The 21,188-nt window shown below is 46.4% G+C and overlaps 2 protein-coding genes across 5 annotated transcripts in view; one reads left to right on the forward strand and one right to left on the reverse strand.

Moving 5' to 3' along the window:
• The window catches only part of ZNRF1 (zinc and ring finger 1), a 125,264-nt gene extending 117,788 nt beyond the window's left edge, over positions 1 to 7,476 (reverse strand). The window contains exon 1 of the mRNA XM_038367975.2: positions 6,596 to 7,476. Within this exon, the coding sequence (XP_038223903.1) occupies positions 6,596 to 7,025 (430 nt within the window). The 5' untranslated portion in view covers positions 7,026 to 7,476. The remainder of the gene's footprint in view (positions 1 to 6,595) is intronic.
• Positions 7,477 to 9,701: 2,225 nt separating this feature from the next.
• Positions 9,702 to 21,188, forward strand: part of WDR59 (WD repeat domain 59) — an 85,176-nt gene continuing 73,689 nt past the window's right edge. Inside the window, exon 1 of one of the 4 annotated variants that reach the window (XM_038368209.2) lies at positions 9,702 to 12,806. In XM_038368209.2, the coding sequence (XP_038224137.1) occupies positions 12,753 to 12,806 (54 nt within the window). In that variant the 5' untranslated portion in view covers positions 9,702 to 12,752. The remainder of the gene's footprint in view (positions 12,807 to 21,188) is intronic. The other 3 variants (XM_038368210.2, XM_038368212.2, XM_038368214.2) reach the window with 3 other exon arrangements.

Raw genomic sequence — 21,188 nt, forward strand, 5'->3', positions numbered from 1 at the left:
TGTAGCCCCTCTGTGCTGGGGCGGGAGAAGCTGCAAAGAACCCATTGGTTCACTTTGAAAATACAGGTTGGAGACTTTCACAGCAAGAATGTGTTTAAATGGCTCAACTGCTTACAATGCCCAAGACAACAGTTTAACCACTTTAAAACCTGTCACATATAATGTGTGTCCCATCAGAGCTGATGCATAGAAAATTTATGCTACTCCTAACAAGACACAGCAAACCAGAACACAAATGGCTGGGCATCTCCCGAGATCAGCAGAGGGGTATCATATAAAGCGATCTGGCTTTTCAAGGAGCTTCAGACCTTCAAGGACTGGGAACTCTGGGGCTGCTGGTGGTGGATTTTCCAGATGCATTTAGGGCATTTACAATTCTCACAACTTCCTGTGATGAAGCTGGGGGGTGGGGGGGGGGGGTGTCAGTATGACATGGATTGAGGTACACATGCCCAAACAAGGCTGGGGATGTCAGCCAGCCATACGTTCCTCATTTTACTGTGGCCCTTCATAATTATGTATTAGCACTGGCTTCTGTGAAAAAGCCTAGAGGAGTTAGTTCCTGCCATTTGTTCTCCCTCACAAAAAACTCCAAACAAATCATTCTCTACTCTCTCTCTTATGAAATGCCAATGTCCTAAAAGCAAATCCACACGTTATAGAAGACTTTGTGGCCCACTAATCAAATGAAGCATAAGAAAGGCCATAACCACCAAATAAGACCATGACTTTCTAATCACAGCTCCAGTTAAAAGGACAACCATGGTTAACTGGGGAGCTAGGCCCCATTAAGGAAACCCTCTCAATAAGTGAAATTCATTTTAGTAAACAATGGAAGCTCCTTCCCTAAGGAGAGGGCATCCAGTCTGACAAGAAACTCTAACCAACCCATTCTCAGGGTTGTTTTACAGAATCATTCTGTCTGCAGTCTCTTCACATCTCTCCTAGGAAGATCTAAAGCAGAGGGGGGCAAACTACAGCCCGCAGGCCACATCCAGCCCGTGGGACCATCCTGCCTGGCCCCTGAGCTCCCGGCCAGGGAGGCTAGCCCCCAGCCCCTCTCCCACTGTCTCCCCTCCCCCGCAACGCCAGCACTCTGGCTCACCACTCCTGCCCGGCAGCGCAGGTGGCATGGCTGGCTCCGGCATGGTAAGGGGGTGGAGGATCCCAGGGGGCAGACAGATAGCAGAGGACCGTTGGATGGGGTGGAGGTTCGGGGGTGGGCGGGGAATGAGGAGGGGCAGTCAGAGGACAAGGAGCTGGGGCGGGTTGGAAATTCTGAGGGGGGCAGTCAGGAGGCAGAAAGTGGGAGGGGGCAGATGGGGGTGTGGGCCAGGCTGTTTGGGAAGGCACAACCTTCCCTACCCGTCCCTCCATATAGTTTTATAACCCCAATGTGGCCCACGGGCCAAAAAGTTTGCCCACCCCTGCTCTAGAGGCTGTTAAGAGATGGGTACATGACACCAGGACAATACTGAGAAACAGCAGTACAACAGAGGCAGCTGTTCAGCAAAAATAGCCTGTCTCTTCTGAGGAGCATGCAGAGCACCTAGCACAACAAGGAGGCTCTGATCTCATTTGAGGCCTCGTGACACTGCTGTAATATAAATAAGATCCTCGGACAATAAGTTGTGTTCTGCAAGAAGGGAACAACCTCTGAAGGTTCCTCCTTGCAGAAGCAGATTAAAATCTTTTCTAACAAAGGACCAAGTGCATATAGGACTGAAACGCATGGATTCTGAACGCAGTTCGATGTATCAGCAACTCTCCCTGTTCTCATTCTCAAATCCCCCTAACAAATGAATGGTAAAGTCACCCAAGCCAACATCAAGGCTTCTCTCCATTTACCAAAGCTTTGTTGTTTCAGAATTTTCACTGTGCCTAATGAGTGGTTTTGCTCCAGGCAGCAATGGGACCACAGAGGAAGAGGGATTGCAGAGGACAATCTATTGTGGTGTATTGAATTTCCCTCCCCCACTCTATTCTAACCATGGACAACAAAAAGCTACAGTAGCCACATAGCTTGCTTCCCCCTCCCTCAACCTGCCCCTTACAAAATTCCCCACAGACCTGTCCGCACACAGAAGACATGGGAGGTGAATACCAAAACAAAAATCAGACGAGTTTCCATTATTAGTTTTTCTGTGCTCCTGTTTTCTCCTCTTCTCAGTGGCAAAGGGGGCACCCACCACATTGAGGGTTATTGGCTTAGGCCAAACAGTGCAATGCATTTCTTAGAATAGTAAAAAACAACAAGGAGTCCAGTGGCACCTTAAAGACTAACAGATTTATTTGAGCATAAGCTTTTGTGGGTTAAAACCCCACTTCTTCAGATGCATGGAGTGAAAATTACAGATGCAGACAAATATACTGGCACATGAACAGAAGGGTGTCCCTTCTCTTCATGTGCCAGTTTATTTATGTTATAGGGGGTTCTAGGGAAAAAAATTCCCTAATGGCGGACAGAACTGTCCCTAGGAACCCCGGGCAGCACAGTGCCAGCAGCCCAGAGCCCCTGGACTTCTAAGAGCTAAGCAGATCGAAGCAAGCATATCTATCACACTGAGGAGATTTAAACTTCAAGATTCCTTATAAGAAATGGAAAGGGAGGTGGATATTTTTTGCTGTTTTTAAAATTAAATAGGCAGCTAGTATTGTTTTTAAAATTATTATGAAGAACAAGTTTAAGCCTTGTTGTAACATGCATTGTTTGCCTGGACTGCTCAGGACCTGAATGCTTGTGTAGGAGGAACTGATACTCCTTGATGAAACATAGGAGCCTTGTCTTATAACAGGCTTATTCAAAGTGATACAAGCTATGAAAGTGAGATCTTGGAAGAGTGTTGCACTTTTCATAAGGTAATAAAAATACTGTATGATAATTGATAATAGAGTGTAATAAGCATGGCATAAAAACAAATTTTATATTTCCAAGATCACTGCTTTTATAAATTTATACTCAGGTGAAGAAGAAAAAACCCCTGGAAATATTTATTTTTAGGAGGGGGATCACGAGACTTGACATTTTAGTGAAAGAGGTCCACAGGTTATTAATATTTGGGAATCAATGTCTTAGAGTAAACCCATAACATCCTACAGGACCCTGAAGCAGACACCAGAGAGACCAAGTACCTTATCTCAAGTGACTCTACACCAACATTCCACACAAAGATGGACTACAAGCCGTCAGGAACAGTATCCCCGATAATGTCACGGCTAACCTGGTGGCTGAACTTTGTGACTTTGTCCTCACCCATAACTATTTCACATTTGGGGACAACGTATACCTTCAAATCAGCAGCACTGCGATGGGTACCCGCATGGCCCCACAGTGTGCCAACATTTTTATGGCTGACTTAGAACAGTGCTTCCTCAGCTCTCGTCTCCTAATGCCCCTACTCTACTTGCGCTACATTGATGACATCTACATCATCTGGACCCATGGAAAAAAAAGCCCTTGAGGAATTCCACATGATTTCAACAATTTCCATCCCACCATCAACCTCAGCCTGGACCAGTCCACACAAGAAATCCACTTCCTGGACACTACAGTGCTAATAAGCAATGGTCACATAAACACCACCCTATATCGGAAACCTACTGATTGCTATTCCTACCTATATGCCTCTAGCTTTCATCCAGATCATACCACACGATCCATTGTCTACAGCCAAGCTCTACGATATAACCGCATTTGCTCCAACCCCTCAGACAGAGACAAACACCTACAAGATCTCTATCATGCATTCCTACAACTACAGCAGGTGGGTATTGAAGTGAAGAAACAGATTGACAGAGCCAGAAGAGTACCCAGAAGTCACCTACTACAGGACAGGCCCAACAAAGAAAATAACAGAACGCCACGAGCCATCACCTTCAGCCCCCAACTAAAACCTCTCCAACGCATCATCAAGGATCTACAACCTATCCTGAAGGACGACCCATCACTCTCACAGATCTTGGGAGACAGACCAGTCCTTGCTTACAGACAGCCCCCCAATCTGAAGCAAATACTCACCAGCAACCACACACCACACAACAGAACCACCAACCCAGGAACCTATCCTTGCAACAAAGCCCGTTGCCAACTCTGTCCACATATCTATTCAGGGGACACCATCATAGGGCCTAATCACATCAGCCACACTATCAGAGGCTCGTTCACCTGCGCATCTACCAATGTGATATATGCCATCATGTGCCAGCAATGCCCCTCTGCCATGTACATTGGCCAAACTGGACAGTCTCTACGTAAAAGAAAGAATGGACACAAATCAGACGTCAAGAATTATAACATTCAAAAACCAGTTGGAGAACACTTCAATCTCTCTGGTCACTCGATTACAGACCTAAGAGTGGCTATCCTTCAACAAAAAAAGCTTCAAAAACAGACTCCAACGAGAAACTGCTGAATTGGAATTAATTTGCAAACTGGATACAATTAATTTAGGCTTGAATAGAGACTGGGAATGGATGAGTCATTACACAAAGTAAAACTATTTCCCCATGTTATTTCTCCCCCCCCCACCCCACCCCACCCCCCACTGTTCCTCAGATATTCTTGTTAACTGCTGGAAATAGCCTACCTTGCTTGTCACCATGAAAGGTTTTCCTCCTTCCCCCCCCCCCCCCACTGCTGGTGATGGCTTATCTTAAGTGATCACTCTCCTTACAGTGTGTATGATAAACCCATTGTTTCATGTTCTCTGTGTGTCTATATCAATCTCCCCTGTTTTTTCCACCAAATGCATCCGATGAAAGCTTATGCTCTAATAAATTTGTTAGTCTCTAAGGTGCCACAAGTACTCCTTTCCTTTTTGCACATACTACAGTACTCTTGATAGCATTCTCTGTATATTCTGTATAATGAAGCCCTAGGAATACAAGGCCTACAGTGCCATCTAATAAAACCTTTGCTGGGAGGTGCAAATCAGTGAGATTCTACTGCAAGAATGATACTTTGCATTTCTATAGCAGCTTTCAGGAGATCACAAAGTGCCTTACAGAAGTATTTTCTTTTTAAAAACAGAGATGGAAACTGAGGTAGACACGAATGACGTGTCTTGCACAAGGTCATACATCAAGACAGCTAGGAATAGACCCCAGGAGTCTTAACTCCCAATCCTGTGCTCCAACCACTAGACTTAACCCAGATAATCAGGCAGGCAGTAAACAGCAGTAACTGTGCTTGTGCTTGTGGTACTCAGCAATCTAGGATTTAACTCAGGACACCAGACAGCATCCATCTGAGTGGCTGCAGCAACCCCTATGGATTGGGAGGAGCGGGAAGCAAGTCCTGTGAGTCTTGCTTTGTACTCAATTCCCCTCTACTAGGTTTTGCTCCCTAGTCTCAAGCCCCTCTTGAAATGGAGCATTTCCCCAAGATGTACCAAGATTCCCAGAACCATGTCACATAACAAGAATATTTACAATATTCAGGAAGGGGACGGAGGGGGAGAGAAGTCCCAGACTGTTCCAGGAAACAAGACAACATCCCTGAAATGACTTCATAGCAGGGAGGGCTCCCACCTCTTTCCCTGTCCCAGGTCAGTAACAATCACACTGGAAGAGCCAGGTTCTTTCCATCCAGCCCAGCCAATGGAATGGTTCAAGAGTGGAGGTCAGGAATGGGAGAGGGAGCTTCCTCCCTTCCCTCAGCCTAGCAAATTTCCTGTTATGGTGCCAAAATGACTCCCTGGCCTAGTCAAGTAGGCCAGACGAGCCACTGATTTTCTCATTCCACTTGCTCCAGGGCATCATAACCATACCAGATGGTTGGATAGGAAACCCCTTTGGCCTCTTCTCAGAGGAAATGAGAAATTCCTACTTCTCATTTTCCAAGGTTCCCCTGAGCCTCTTTTCCTTTCTCTTGTCTGAGGACATCAGGACAATAAGGACTGTAATCAACCCCCTTTCACATACGATACCAAAACCCGTCTCAATCCTTCCAAGCCAATGGCTTAAACTGTAGTGAGTTTACACCTGCCTCAGCCCACTTTTGTCAAAGTTGCTAGACCCCCACTTGACACTTCTAGAAAGCAGATCAATATCCTTTCTCCAGGAAATGCATCCGATGAAGTGAGCTGTAGCTCACGAAAGCTTAGGCTCAAATAAATGTGTTCGTCTCTAAGGTGCCACAAGTCCTCCTTTTTTTTTCTCCAGGAAGCCTCCCCCTTTCTCCTGCCATGAGACAGACCACAAGAGTTCATGCCAGCCTCAACTCTTACACCAGGCACTCCAGGAAGGTAAAGGGCAGGCATTGCCTTGAGTCAGGTGTGGCCCACGTGCAGTTCTATAACCTAGCCAACCAGATCATCCACCTTGGGGAGAGCCCCTAGGGCCCAATCTCTCTGAATTAAAGAGCATGGCTGCAACCTGCTCCTTTCCAGCAAATTCCAATGTGCCCCCCAGGCCCCACAGCGAGCTCCAACGGATCCCGCGTTTCCTTACACAAGCCCGAAAGTCAGCTGCATAACCCCCCTTCCGGCTTCCCGCGCCGAGGCAGGAGGAGACCGGGAGCCTGCCCCGGACTAAGGCCGATCCCCGAACCCAGCGCGGCCGCGCCCCCAGTCTCCCCGCCAGTCCCGGGACTCACCGCTGTGCGCGCTGAACCAGCGGGGCGCGATGTGCAGGGGCAGCGCGTCGGCTAGCGAGGCTCGCGGGCCCAGGTACAGCATCCCGTCTCCATGGCGACCGCCTCCGGGCTCCTGGTAACCGTTGCCATGGGCGTAGGTGGAGTCTGCGCCCGAGCCGCCGCCGCCCGGGGCCCGCTCGGGGTCGCCCGCCGCCCTGGCCGCCGCGGCGTACAGGCCGAAGGGGACCCCGCCGCCGGCGCTCGGGTCCATGCCCATGCCCGCCACCGAGCTGACGGAGCGGCTGCGCAGCCCCATGGCGCCGCCGCCGCCGCCGGCCCGGTAGTGCCCGAAGTGGGGCGGCCCCCCGGGCGGGGGCACGGCGCTGTCGTCCGTGGAGACCCCCGGGAAGGGCCCCCGCGAGCGGGCCGCGGTGCTCTGCTTGCCGCCCATGGGCGGGCCCGGCCCGGCCCGCTGCCGCTCCGCGCCGCCCGAACGAGGGCGCTCGGCCCCGAGCCCCTGCGGACACCCCCTCGGCGGGAGGAGGGGAGGCTGACGGAAAGGGAGGCGGCGGAGACGGCAAACTAGGAATTAAAATTCATCCGCGCCTCCGGCATGTCCCCCGCCGAGTCCCGAGAGGCCCCCGGCCGCTCATCCACAGCCGGGGCTGGAGGAAGGGGGCGCAGCAGGCACGGCCCGCCCGCCCAGCCGCTCGCTCCGCCACGCTGAGGCGGCAGCCGCCGCCGGAGCCCGCAGCGAGGCTGGCTCAACCTCTGGCCTGCTCAGGCCCGCAGGGGGCCTTGTCCCTGGAGCGGAGCCTCCCGCCGCCGCCGCCGCCGCCGCCGGCCCCTCGCCTCCGCCCCTGGCCGCTCTCTCCAGCGGCGCCTCGCGGCTGGGGCGGCCCAGACAATAGAGGCTGCCAGGACGCATGCGCCCGCCTCCCCCCGCCCCCGCAGGCCGCATTAACCCCTTCACTGCCAGCCCCCATCGCCGGCTCGGCTCCTTCGGCGCGGCGCGGCGGGCGGGCGGGAGCGGACCGAGGCGTGAGGTGCGGTGAGAGACGCGCTCTCAGGGAGGCGAGGCCCACCTTCCCCTGCAGCTGGGACATGCCCCTTGCTTCCAGACCCGGCCTGAGAGCTCCGCTCGGGCTCACGCTTCGCATCACCACAAAGCGGAGCTAGACTCCTCGCTGTGTGCTGGGGATGGGCAGTGCTTGTGCTGGGCGAGCCGCAAGCCTCTGCTGCTAATTATAATGATGTGTGAAGCGCTGACAGTGTGCCCAGTGTGCTGTCATGCTGGAACAGTCCTGGCTCCATAGTTAAGGTTGCACCATAGATTGCAGTTTATTATTAATGTCACAGTATTGCCTAGAGCCCATGACAGAGATAGGGATCCATTGTGCTAGGCATGGTACAGACACATAATACAAGACAGTTCCTGTCCCAAAATGCTTACAGCATTCAAACAGGCAAGATAGACAAAGGAAAGATTAATATCTCCATTTTAAAGTTGGGAAGCTGAAGCACAGACAAATGAGTGGCTTTACTCATGTGAATGACCTGGTTCGTTGACTTCAGTAGAACTGCTGGTGTGATTACATTTATGCACATACACAGGCATAACTTTGCAGATTTTTGAAGCAGAGACTGTCTGTATTTTGCAGCAAAGGGTCCTGAGGCACCTTATAGACAAACAGACGTATTGGAGCATAAGCTTTCGTGGGTGAATACCGGCTTCTTCAGATGCATGTACTGGAAATTTCCAGAGGCAGGTATAAATATGCAAGCAAGAATCAGGCTAGGGATAACGAGGTTAGGTCAATCAGGGAGGATGAGGCCCTCTTCTAGCAGTTGAGGTGTGAACACCAAGGGAGGAGAAACTGCTTTTGTAGTTGGCGAGCCAGTCACAGTCTTTGTTTAATCCCGAGCTGATGGTGTCAAATTTGCAAATGAACTGAAGCTCAGCAGTTTCTCTTTGAAGTCTGGTCCTGAAGGTTTTTTGCTGCAGGGTGGCTGCCTTTAAATCTGCTATTGTGTGTCCAGGGAGGTTGAAGTGTTCTCCTACAGGTTTTTGTATATTGCCATTCCTAATATTTGATTTGTGTCCATTTATCCTTTTATGTAGGGACTGTCCAGTTTGGCCGATGTACATAGCAGAGGGGCATTACTGGCACATGATGGCATAGGTTACATTGGTGGACGTGCAGGTGAATGAACCTGCGATGGTGTGGCTGATCTGGTTAGGTCCTGTGATGGTGTCGCTGGTGTAGATATGTGGGCAGAGTTGGCATTGAGGTTCGTTATATGGATTGGTTCCTGAGTTAGAGTTACTATGGAGTGGTGTGTCATTGCTGGTGAGAATATGCTTCAGGCTGGTAGGTTGTCTGTGGGCCAGGACTGGCCTGCCTCCTAAGGCCTGTGAAAGTGAGGCATTGTTGTCCAGGATGGGTTGTAGATCACTGATGATGCGTTCGAGAGGTTTTAGCTGTGGACTGTATGTGATGGCCAATGGAGTTCTGTTGGTTTCTTTCTTGAGCTTGTCTTGCAGCAGGAGGCTTCTGGGTACACGTCTAGCTCTGTTGATCTGTTTCCTTATTTCCTCGTGCGGGTATCGTAGTTTTGAGAATGCTTGGTGAAGATCTTGTAGGTGTCGGTCTCTGTCTGAGGGGTTGGAGCAAATGCGGTTGTACCTCAACACTTGGCTGTAGACAATGGATCGTGTGGTGTGTCCGGGATGGAAGCTGGAGGTATGAAGGTAGGCATAGCGGTCGGTGGGTTTCGATATAGGGTGGTGTTAATGTGACTGTCACTTATTTGCACCATGGTGTCTAGGAAGTGGACCTCCCGTGTAAATTGGTCTAGGCTGAGGTTGATGGTGGGGTGGAAACTGTTGAAATCGTGGTGGAATTCTTCCAGGGTTTCCTTCCCATGGGTCCAGATGATGAAGATGTCATCATTGTAGCGTAGGTAGAGAAGGGGCATGAGTGGACAAGAACTGAGGAAGCGTTGTTCCAGGTCAGCCGTAAAAATGTTGGCATATTGTGGAGCCATGCGGGTGACCATAGTGGTGCCACTGGTCTGGAGGTATATATTGTCACCAAATTTGAAATAATTGTGTGTGAGGATAAAGTCACAGAGCTCAGCAACCAGTTGTGCTGTGGCATCATCAGGGATACTGTTCCTGACAGCTTGTATTCCATCTGTGTGTGGGGTGTTTGTGTAGAGAGCCTCTACATTCATGGTGGCTAGGATAGTGTTTTCTGGAAGATCACTAATGCATTGTAGTTTTCTCAGGAAATCAGTGATGTCACGGAGATAGCTGGGAGTGCTGGTCGTGTAGGGTCTGAGTAGAGAGTCCACATATCCGGACAATCCTTCAGTGAGAGTGCCAATGCCTGAGATGATGGGGCGTCCAGGATTTCCGGGTTTGTGGATCTTGGGTAGTAGATAGAATAACCCCAGTTGGGGCTCTAAGGGTACGTTGATTTGTTCCTGTGTTAGTGTAGGGAGTGTTCTGAGTAGATGATGCAGTTTCTTGTGTATTCCTCAGTGGGATCTGAGGAAAATGGCCTGTAGAATTTGGTATTGGAGAGTTGTCTGACAGCCTCCTTTTGGTAGTCAGACCTGTTCATAATGACAACAGCACCTCCTTTATCAGCCTCTTTGATTATAATATCAGAGTTGTTTCTGAGGCTGTGGATGGCATTGCGTTCTGCACAACTTTGGTTATGAGGCAAGCGATGTTGTTTTTCCACTATTTCTGCCTGTGCACATCAGCAGAAGCATTCTATGTATAGGTCCAGACTGTAGTTTTGACCCTCAGGAGGAGTCCATGTGGCGTTCTTCTTGTGCTGTTGCTGGGAGAGTATCTGTGTATCAGTGCACTGTTCAGTGTTATCTTGAAAGTATTCTTTGAGTCGGAGATGGCGAAAGTAGGCTTCCAGATCACCGCAGAACTGTATCATGTTTGTGAGGGTGGTGGGGCAAAAAGAGAGTCCCCAAGATAGGACAGACTCTTCTGCCGGGCTGAGTGTGTAGCTGGATAGATTGACGATATTGCTGGGTGAGTTGGGGTACCACTGTTGTGGCCCCATGTGGCAGGTAGGATTTTAGACAGCTCACAGTCCTTTTTCCTTTGTAGAGAGGTGAAGTGTGTAATGTAGATCTCCTATCTTATTTTAGTAAAGTCTGTTTGTATGGAAGGTTGGTTATTTATGAGAGTCTCCAGGTGGGAGAGCTCTTTTTTGATGTTTTCCTGTTTGCTGTCTTTGTCTGTATTTGCTGTTTGTCTGTATTTTGTGTCATGCACACACAAAGCACACTGTGTCAGATCTTAATTAAAATAATAATGCATCCAGACCATTGTAAAAATGTCCTGTCCTTGTGCACTTCCTCTACTCTGCTGGAGATTCTAATAGATTTTATTGGAAGGAAGTTTATCTTGATAGTCAGCCAGAAAGTTTCTATTTGAATTCATCCCATTATTACTCTTATTACTCTTAGGTCTTATGTTCTTTGTAGTACTTGAAATAATTCCTCTCCCTTCCTGTCACTTATACCATTCAAGTATTTGTAGATTATTGTCATGTCCTCCCTTTGTCCCTGATTGTGCAATTGTCAGTAGGGTGCCATGTGGATATAGAAGTCTACTCTATATACATCTCATTGGAGAATTTGGGACCTCAGACTGTGACACACAACCAGGAAAAAAAAAAGCAGTGACTTGGTGATTTGATATGGTATGATAGAGTGAAATAATTTTACCTTTCTCAGATTCCTTATGTGCAACAGGGCTATATTGAAAAAATCCCAAATTAGCACTAGTAGGACCATTTTAGAATATTAACACCAAATAATTGTTACAACCTTATTTACTTTTCAATATTTTTATTTTTTGGTTAGTTTTTGCATTTTACTTGGTTTCCACTATGAAAATAGACTACTCAATTTTATTTAAAGTTATTTCCTAGTTAGTTTCACTTTCAGGTTCTCATATAGAATAAATCTTCAGCATTGCAGTTGCAAATGTTGGCCCCAATCCTGCAAACATTTAAACACATGCTTAACTTTACTATTACAGTAAAATATCAGAGTTACAAACACCTCTGGAATGGAAGCTGTTCGTAATCCTGAAGAAAACATTATGGTTGTTCTTTCAACAGTTTACAACTGAACATTGAAACAGCTTTGAAATTTTATTTGCAGAAGAAAATGCAGCTTTTAGCCATATTAATTTAAATGAAACAAGCACAGGATCAGTTTCCTTCCCTTTTCAAAACATTTTTTAACTTAAGTTTAACACAGTACTGTACTCTATTTGCTTTTTTGTGGTTGTTTTCTGTGCTGCTGCCTGATTGTGTACTTCCGGTTCCAAATGAGGTGTGTAGTTGACTGCTCAGTTCGTAACTCTGGTGTTTGTAACTCTGAGGTTCTCCTGTATGAGTAATCCCATTAACCTCAATGGACCTACTCATGGTAGTAAAGTTAAGCACATGCACATAGACATTTACAAGATCAGAGCTGTGAGCAGTTTTATTAATTTTAGTGGGACTATTAATTTAAGCAAAATGAAGCATGCACCCAAGTGTTAGCAGGTTTGGGACCATTGTAAGGTAATGTTGAAACCCAAACACAAAACTATTTTTATTTTTAATCCCATTAAAGCAATTTTGTAAATACCAGCTTTTGTCAACATTTTTTATTTTAATAATTTTTGCTGTACCTAAATTCAGGGCCTAACCTACCAACCAATAGCCTCTTAACCAATGGCAAAAAAATAACTAAAGAGGAAAATATGTACGTAAAAAAAGAAAATTCCCTTGCTGCTCCTTCCATGAGCTCAGCAATGCAGTACAGGGCCCTGGGGAAGCTGATTACACACAGAGAGAGCTAGAGAGGGGTGACAACTTTTGCTCTGAATGTGAGTCTCCCAGTAGTTGGAGTTTTTTCTTAAAGCCCCAGCTCCAGGAGTCATGGGATCCCATGGCGCTCACGGCCTGAGCGCTCCCTGCTACGAGCGGCCAGGCGCCTCGACCGCACAGGCTGCGCGAACGCTTCTCCCAGCCCGGCCTTGGGAGGTCGGGACTACATCTCCCAGCAGCCCTTGCGCTGCCGCCGGGGGCGTGCGCAGTCGCGTCTCTAACACGGCTCGCCTCGGCTGCGTCGCGCGGGGCGGCCAAAGATGGCGGCGCGCTGGAGCAGCGAGAATGTGGTGGTGGAGTTCCGGGACTCGCAGGTAATAAGCCCCCGCAGCCTGGGGGAGAGCGCATGCGCCACGGGCTCCACCCCCCCACCCCCCCCCGGTCCGTGTGGGGAGCTCCCTGCTTCCCCCGGGGCGGGGGCCCGCTCCCACTGGGGCCGAGCGGGGAGCTCCCCACTGCACTGCGGGGATCCCCCCGCCCGCCCGCCCGCCCGCGCTGTGCAGCCCTCGCGCCAGGACGGGCGCCTCTCCCAGCCCCCTGCGGGCGGGGCGGGCTGCTGTCTGTACAGGGGCCCTTCGCCCAGCATCGTTGAGATGCAGCCGCTTCTGGGGAGCCACCCAGCTGCGCTTGACGGCGACGTTGCTCCTGCCAGCGCTGGCCAATGCAGCCCCTCGGGGACAGGGAAGGGCTCAGTTGTGTCTGCAGGGATGGGCAGGGCCCTGGGCAGCTATTTAACAGCCACAGTATTGCACAAAAATGTACTGTGGGTAGTGAAGAGCTCTGTGTCCAGTTGAAGCTGCAGGGACACTGTCAACTTGAGGGCATGCTGCCGTTGACCTTGTCTACGCTGCCACTGACTTTGGTGTAATTTACGTCACTCAGGGGCGTGAAGCCACCCCCTGAACCTCCCGGGCGTAGACAGCGCTTTGTCAGCTGGAGAAGCTCTCCTGCTGACATAGGCTATGTGTACACTGCACACCTTACAATTGCGTGGCTGTGCTGCTGCAGCCATGCCGTGGTAAGGTGCAGCGTAGCCACTCTTTGTCGCTGGGAGAGAGCTCTCCTGGCGACAAAATAAAACCGCCCCCAACCAGGGGCGATAGCTTCATTGATGGGAGAGCGGCTCCCCCCAGTGAAGCACTGTCCACACCAGTGCTTTTTGTGGTTAAAACTTTTGTTATTTAGGGGTGTGGTTTTTTACACTCCTGAGCAACAAAAGTTTTAATGCCAAAAGTGCCAGTGTAGACAAAACCAGAGCTACCCCTTCTTGCAAAGTGGACAGGAGAGCTCTCTCCCATTGGTTTGGACATCTTCAGCAGACGTGCTACAGTGGCACAGCTCCATCTGTGCCATTGTAGCTCTTCTAGTGTAGACTAGCTCATAGAAATGCAGGAGTGGAAGGGACCACATGAGATCATCAAGTCCAGCCCCCTGCACTGAGGCAGGACCAAATCTAGACCATCACTGACAGTTGTTTGTCCAATCTGTTCTTAAAAACCTCTAATGACAGAGATTCCACAGCCTCTCTAGTTAATTGGGTCCAGCATTTAACTACTGTGACAGTTAAGAATTTTTCCCTAATGTTTAAATTTCCCTTGCTGGAGTTCAAGCCCATTACTTCTTGTCCCATCGTCAGTGGCTAAAGAGAACAATTTCTTACCCTCCTGTTTATATCAACCTTTGTGTAGTTGAAGGCTGTTATGTCCCCACTCAGTCATCTCTATTCCAAACTAACAAACCCAATTTTTTCAATCTTTCCTCATAGGTCATGTTTCTAGACCTTTAAACATTTTTCTAGCTCTCCTCTGGACCGTCTCTGATTTGTCCACATCTTTCTCAAAGTATGGTGTCCACAACTGAACACAATACTCCAGTTGAGGCCTTATCAGGGCTGCATAGAATGGAGTAATTGCTACTTGTGTCTTGCTTACAACACTTCAGCTAATACATCCCAGAACGATCACTTTGTTTGCAGCGTGTTACATTGTGACTCTCATTTAGTTTATGATCCACTATAATCTCCAGATCTTTTTCTGCGATATTCCTTCCTAGAGAAACAAGGTGGGTGAGGTAATATTTTTTTTTTTTTTATTGGACCAACTCTGTTGGTAAGAGGGGCAAACTTTCAAACTACACAGGGCTTTTCAAGAGCTCTCTCTCACCATCAAAAGTTGGTTCAATAAAAGCTATTACTTCATCCAGCTTGTCTCTAATATCCTGGGCTGACATGGCTACAGCAACACTGCATACTCCTTCCTAGGCAGTCATTTCCCATTTTGTATTTGTGGAATTGATTATTTCTTCCTAAGTGAAGTACTTTATCTGTGTCCTTATTGAATTTCATCCTATTTATTTCAGACCATTTCTCCAGTTTGTCAAGATCATTTTGAATTCTAATCCTGCTCTCCAAGGTGCTTACAACCCCTCCCAGCTAGTTATCAAACACAAACTTTATAAGTGTACTTTCTATGTCATTGTCCAAATTATATTTGAAGATATTGATTAAAATGGACCCAGGACAGATCCCTGTGGGATCCCACGTGATATATCCTTTTAGCTTGATTGTGAACCATTGATAATGTACACCCACCTTGTAGTAGGTTCATCTAGGCTATATTTCTCTAGTTTGTTTAAGAGAAGTCATATGAGAGTAACAAAACCCTTACTGAAGTATAAAATCATACTTCTGTCAAGAATTTTTTTTACCTGTTGTTACAGTTAACAACTGAGATGCCTGTAATTAAAATATTGGAGAGAAAATTCTCTCTTTTTTGGTGGTACTTGATATATAGTCACTTTCAGGGTTTCCTTTGAAATGATAGTCATTTTCCCCCATCGTTTGTATGAGGCCTTCAAGCAGCAGTAGAGAGAGAGAGAATCCTAGAATATCAGGGTTGGAAGGGACTTCAGGAGGTCATCTAGTCCAACCCTCTGCTCAAAGCAGGATCAATCCCCAACTAAATCATCCCAGCGAGGGCTTTGTCAAGCCGGGCATTAAAAACCTCAAAGGAAGGAGATTCCACCACCTCCCTAGGTAACGCATTCCAGTGTTTCACCACCCTCCTAGTGAAAAAGTTTTTCCTAATATCCAACCTAAACCTCCCCCACTGCAACTAGAGACCGTTACTCCTTGTTCTGTCATCCGCTACCACTGAGAACAGTCTAGATCCATCCTCTTTGGAACCCCCTTTCAGGTAGTTGAAAGCAGCTATCATATCCCCCCTCATTCTTCTCTTGTTTAAAAAATAAAAGGTAATTGCTAAACCACAAAGTTTGGCAGGGATATTCAGTAGCGGGTGTATTACCTGAAACTACTTTTAATTCAGTTGTAGAAAAGTTGACTATCCCTTTAACTTTTTCAAAACAAGTTCTTATTAAAGTAAAGTTGAATAAAAATGTGAGCAGTAAATTGGGTTCCCTGGGTACTTTTAGCTATATTATTTTGTTTACAGCATATATTTTTAAACGTGTTGGTATCTCTTTAATCCAGGATTTGGGCAAGATTCCAGAGTTAGGCCTATTTTTTTGACCATAAGTGTTCAAGGCCTTGGTTTTCAGTTTTCTTCCAAACTACCAGATAAGACATACTTGTGTCATTTTCCCCTTCTTTCAACATGCTTACCCTAGGTTTATTTTTTAGCTCTAGGCTCGCCTGCCTAGCCTCTTTACTTAACTGCCAGGTGAGTGACTGACTCAGTCAAAGTATTTTCTGTTTCTTTCTCCTGAAATGGATTTTGGCAATCTGGACAGTTGCTGCTGGTTTCAGTGTTAGTGACCATCACAGCTACAACCTTTGCAAGGTGATGGGGATCTAAGTATGGCTGGTTTCAGAGTAGCAGCTGTGTTAGTCTGTATTCGCAAAAAAGAAAAGGAGTACTTGTGGCACCTTAGAGACTAACAAATTTTTTTTTAAGTATGGCTGCTATCTGCAATAGAGATTCATGGTGAATGGAAATGAATGACCAAGCTGATGCGTAGAAACCTGGCTGCTTTCCTGTCCTGCACATCTATTGCATTTAAGGTTCTTTCAATAAAATAGCAGAAAGATCTCTGGCAATAATCATGGCAGGAAATACTCTTGGCTTCATTTCCTTGAAATCCGTGTGTGAAAGTGTAGTGACTATCAAATATCTGAACAGCCAAGATAGCTCTGTGCCTGCTAAGCAACATATTTTTAAAAGCTTATAACTTCTGTTGCCAAGAAAATGAGCATTTTAAATTGAAGTTTGTTGCTAAACATCCCATGTTTTGCTGAATGCATACACTTAATCAATTGAGAATAACTTCTTTATTGTTTTTGCTCAATTGCTGATTATATATTTCTTCCTCTTATTAAAATGACTATACCAGGAGTTCTAGTATTTTTGTCCAGCTTAATCATGTAAAATCTGATGTGCAAATTATATCTTGTTCATATAGCCATAACTCATTTAAAACATTTGGGGAACAGACCCATGTCTAATGTGCTGATTTACTGTTTCTGTTACTGCTTGAGTAGCTGGTGAAAGCAACCTTTACATTATTTTCTATGGCAGTTTATCTCTAGTCTACATTGTTCAGTTGGGTTTGATTGGAAGAAAATTGGGGGCCCTCTTTTCAAGAAAACAAGAAGACAAACTTATATTTTGGAAGCTACTACTTATAGTGAAACCCTCTTACAAGTGCATCCAAATGCAGATGTTTTAAAATATACCACATAAGGAAACATGCTTAAAAGAAGCACTAGCAATTGCAACAACAGTTGAACACAGTAGCTCTGTCTGTTACAGTTCATAGAATCATAGAATATCAGGGTTGGAAGGGACTTCAGGAGGTCATCTAGTCTAATCCCCTGCTTAAAGCAGGACCAATCCCCAACTGCACCTTATTCTCCCTCTGTGGTCCAGCAAGAGTTCCCACTTTTAGCTTCTAGCTCCCCAGCAGTCACCTCTTTTGGGTGGAGACTTGTGCCTCTGTCCCTCCTGAATGGGTATTTCCAGGCAGCCCTCACTGTGAATTTCCAAGTAAAGCCAGGATGCCTAAGCAGGGCCTGCTTTACTCTTCGTCTTGGAGACAGAAAACAGTGTAATTATCACAGTTAAGTTACCACACTGCTCTTTCTAAGCAAGCATATTTACTCTTATGGTAAAAACATTACAGAGAAAACATATTAACACAATAAAAGAGCCTATATTGCACATGCCAATAAGCATGCCAGAGAGCACCCCAACTCCAACAAGTGGTCTGGCCAGTAAACAGTCCTTTAAACCCCACCAGGGATTATTTCTGTGGTTACAAATTCATAACCCCTTTTGCTCAGAACAAGGCAACAAACTGGGCCAAGTCCTTCCAACCCTTCCAAGAAAGGACTGCCCCTTCTCCACTTAGACAGATGGTCCTGTTCATCTGTAGGATCAGAAAGAAGGCCCTGAGTCTGTTTTAACTCAGGCTGTTTAACCAGAAGTCCTTTTTTTGTCTAGTGGTCCATGGAGAATCCAGTTTGAAACTGTATATGCAAGCCTCCCCAAGTGGGATACTGCTCTGGTGGTGTTACAGCTGGAGTGAATTTACCGAACCAGCCCCCCTGTTCTTAGCTCCTGTTAGAGCTGTGGTCCCTCTTCCCCATGAAATTACATGCAGTCCCTGGCCGCAATGACAGACCAACTTAATTCAGTCAGGTTTGTGCAGGATATTGCAGGAAATTACCATCTCTGTCACACTACTTCTTTAGGAACAAAGGTGTTGAGTTAATACGTTTTCAGTGTAATGAATCCAGCCTACAGCCTTCTTTGTTTTACATCTTGCATTCCTCCATCTCTTCCTCTAATCAAAATATTAAAGAGATCAAGTTTTGAGAAATGAACATGGTACCATGGTGAACAATTGCTTCCAGAGAATTGATAATGAGATGAAGACATTCGCCTCTAGTTCACTTGTTCAGATTTGGTCCTGATCAGGAGAGATCAAATCTTACCACTTGACAGTTTATGTGAAATGAGTCAGGGGTCTCAGTCCTCTTCCTTGCAGATAGATTTCAACATGACAGTTGTCAATCTTAATAGAGAAGCTGAGGATTAAAAAGACTATGGAGGCTAAACCTACTTCCTTTCTCCTAGAGCTGTTTCTTGCAGGTCAGCAGCAAGACCCACTGGTGGATTTAGGAACTGGCACTGCCTGTTCTAGGAGTAGAGGACTTCAGTCATAGATTCATAGATACTAAGGTCAGAAGGGACCATTCTGATCATCTAGTCCGACCTCCTGCACAGCGCAGGCCACAGAATCTCACTCACCCACTCCTATGAAAAACCTCACCCATGTCTAAGCTATTGAAGTCCTTAAATCACGGTTCAAAGACTTCAAGGAGCTGAGAAGCCTCCCTCAAGTCAACCATGCCCCATGCTACAGAGGAAGGCGAAAAAGTCCCCAGGGCGGGTAGGCTGGCACCTTTCACTAACACTGAACATACTCATATGGTTTGGGTTTGGGTCTTGTGGGTAGGGCTGTGTGAGAGCTCTGCTCACAGCATATGGTAAAACACTATAACTCCCTAGCTCTTACAGAGCACTTCTTGGCAGTATATCTCTGAATGTTTTACAAAGTCAATCCTCAGTATCATTATCACCATTTTACAGCTGGGGAAGCCGAGGTTCACAGAGGTGAAGTGATTTTCTGGGGTCACCCTCCAGACCAGTGATAGCCTGCATCTCATCCATGTTCTATCCACACTGCCTCTGTGACATGAACATTACACAGATGGCTAAAGAGCAATCTACAGACAAATAACACTCAGCACTTACAGCCCATAGAGCTCCTCACTGCAGCCAACCTGATGTTTAATACCAAAGCATTACTTGTGGAAACTCCAGGCCACAGCCTACAATTCTGTATCTCTTAGCAGAAGGCCATATAGCAGATTAAAACCTGGAGTGTCTACAGGTTACATCTCCTCGCTGAAATTGAAGGAGCTTGTAATCTGTGCTTTTTGATCCAAATGGATGTGGCCCATAGGTTCTTGGCAAGCTGTCAGTGCAGCCCAAAAGTGGGTTAAAATATTTTTTTTCTGATTAGCTGTCAGCATGCAAGACAGTGAGCTAAGCTAAACAAGTAGCTGGTCTCTGCCCTCCAAGAGCTTACAATCTAAAGATAGTTTATGCTCCAATATGTCTGTTAGTCTATAAGATGCCACAGGATTCTTTAGTGAATCTAAAGATAGAACAACCAGGGAAAATCAAGTCTGTCTGCTTCCTGCAAAGTGGAAAACAATAGTTACGGTACATCCAAAAGCAGATAGCATTCTGGGGTATGAGAAGATGCTTTCTGAAGACAGAAGAGCAGTAAAGATGTTTGGGGGGATGGAGGATGCTGCCTGTGCTGGTGACTAAGCATTCCTTTCAAACATGCAATAGTTTGAACATACCTATCCAAATAAGCATTAATGCTAATTGCAGGTAACCTGAGAATTTAGTCTAGAGGAAATCTGTCTTAGTTTTGCTCAGAGCTGCATTCTGAAAGGTCATGTTCTTGGCATGCAAAACCTCTGCAACGAATTTGACAGTGAAGTTTTACACCCAGATTCGAGCCTGTAATACTGGACTGGCCATCTTCCTATCAAGTGACCTCATTTGTCACACTGACAGTGAGCTGTAGCTCACGAAAGCTTATGCTCAAATACATTTGTTAGTCTCTAAAGTGCCACAAGTTCTCCCTTTCTTTTTGCGAATACAGACTAACACGGCTGCTACTCTGAAAACTGACAGAATGGTCGCCCAGGATGTGAGACTGTATACTGGCGCTTTGTCCTGTTCTCATTAGAAATTAAGTTTTATGGCATTGAAATTTGTCCTAACAACACTTACTCACTGTCTACAAATGCAGTATACCGATACATAAAGCGTTAATTACAACCATATGTGCACGGTTACTAAATTGCAAAGAGCTTTTTAAAACAGGAACAGCTGACTGAACCTATTTTAAAAACCTTTTTACAAGATGACTTGAGCTTTGAATTATTGGCGTTCTCCTATCTCCTGGGAAAGATGGACAAAGTACCAAGAGCATAAGGTTGCTCTATTCTAGCTGTATTAAATGCTTGCCAGTTGACTAGTTCTTCATCAGACCAAAAGCGCTTATGTCAATAATGGCTTCAGCTATTTTCCTCTTCATTTTTCATAAAAGGAGCTATTCTAGCTATTCGCAAAAAGAAAAGGAGTACTTGTGGCACCTTAGAGACTAACAAATTTATTAGAGCATAAGCTTTCGTGAGCTACAGCTCACTTCATCGGATGTGAGCTGTAGCTCAGGAAAGCTTATGCTCTAATAAATTTGTTAGTCTCTAAGGTGCCACAAGTACTCCTTTTCTTTTTGCGAATACAGACTAACACGGCTGCTACTCTGAAACCTGTCATTCTAGCTATTGTGATAGAGATGGCAATTTCCTGTTATATCTTAAGGAGACCTTACTAATTGCGTTTAAGTATCTTTGGAGTTCATTGTATTAAATGAATAGTTCATATATTATTGTGAGTCAGGATTGCATGTAACCGCTCAAGCGGGAGATGTGACAGATGTGAGACCTAGCGTTTCAAAGGACTATCTTGAACAATGTGTCAGACAAGAATGGGCTTTTGTAACACAGTGTCGAGGATTTCCTGGGGAATATCTAGGGCAGTGGTGGTCAAACTTTTTGGCCCGACGGGGATAGAAATTGTACGGTGGGC

The sequence above is a fragment of the Dermochelys coriacea genome, chromosome 12 (assembly GCF_009764565.3).
Source record: "Dermochelys coriacea isolate rDerCor1 chromosome 12, rDerCor1.pri.v4, whole genome shotgun sequence".
Taxonomy (NCBI): Eukaryota; Metazoa; Chordata; order Testudines; family Dermochelyidae; genus Dermochelys; species Dermochelys coriacea.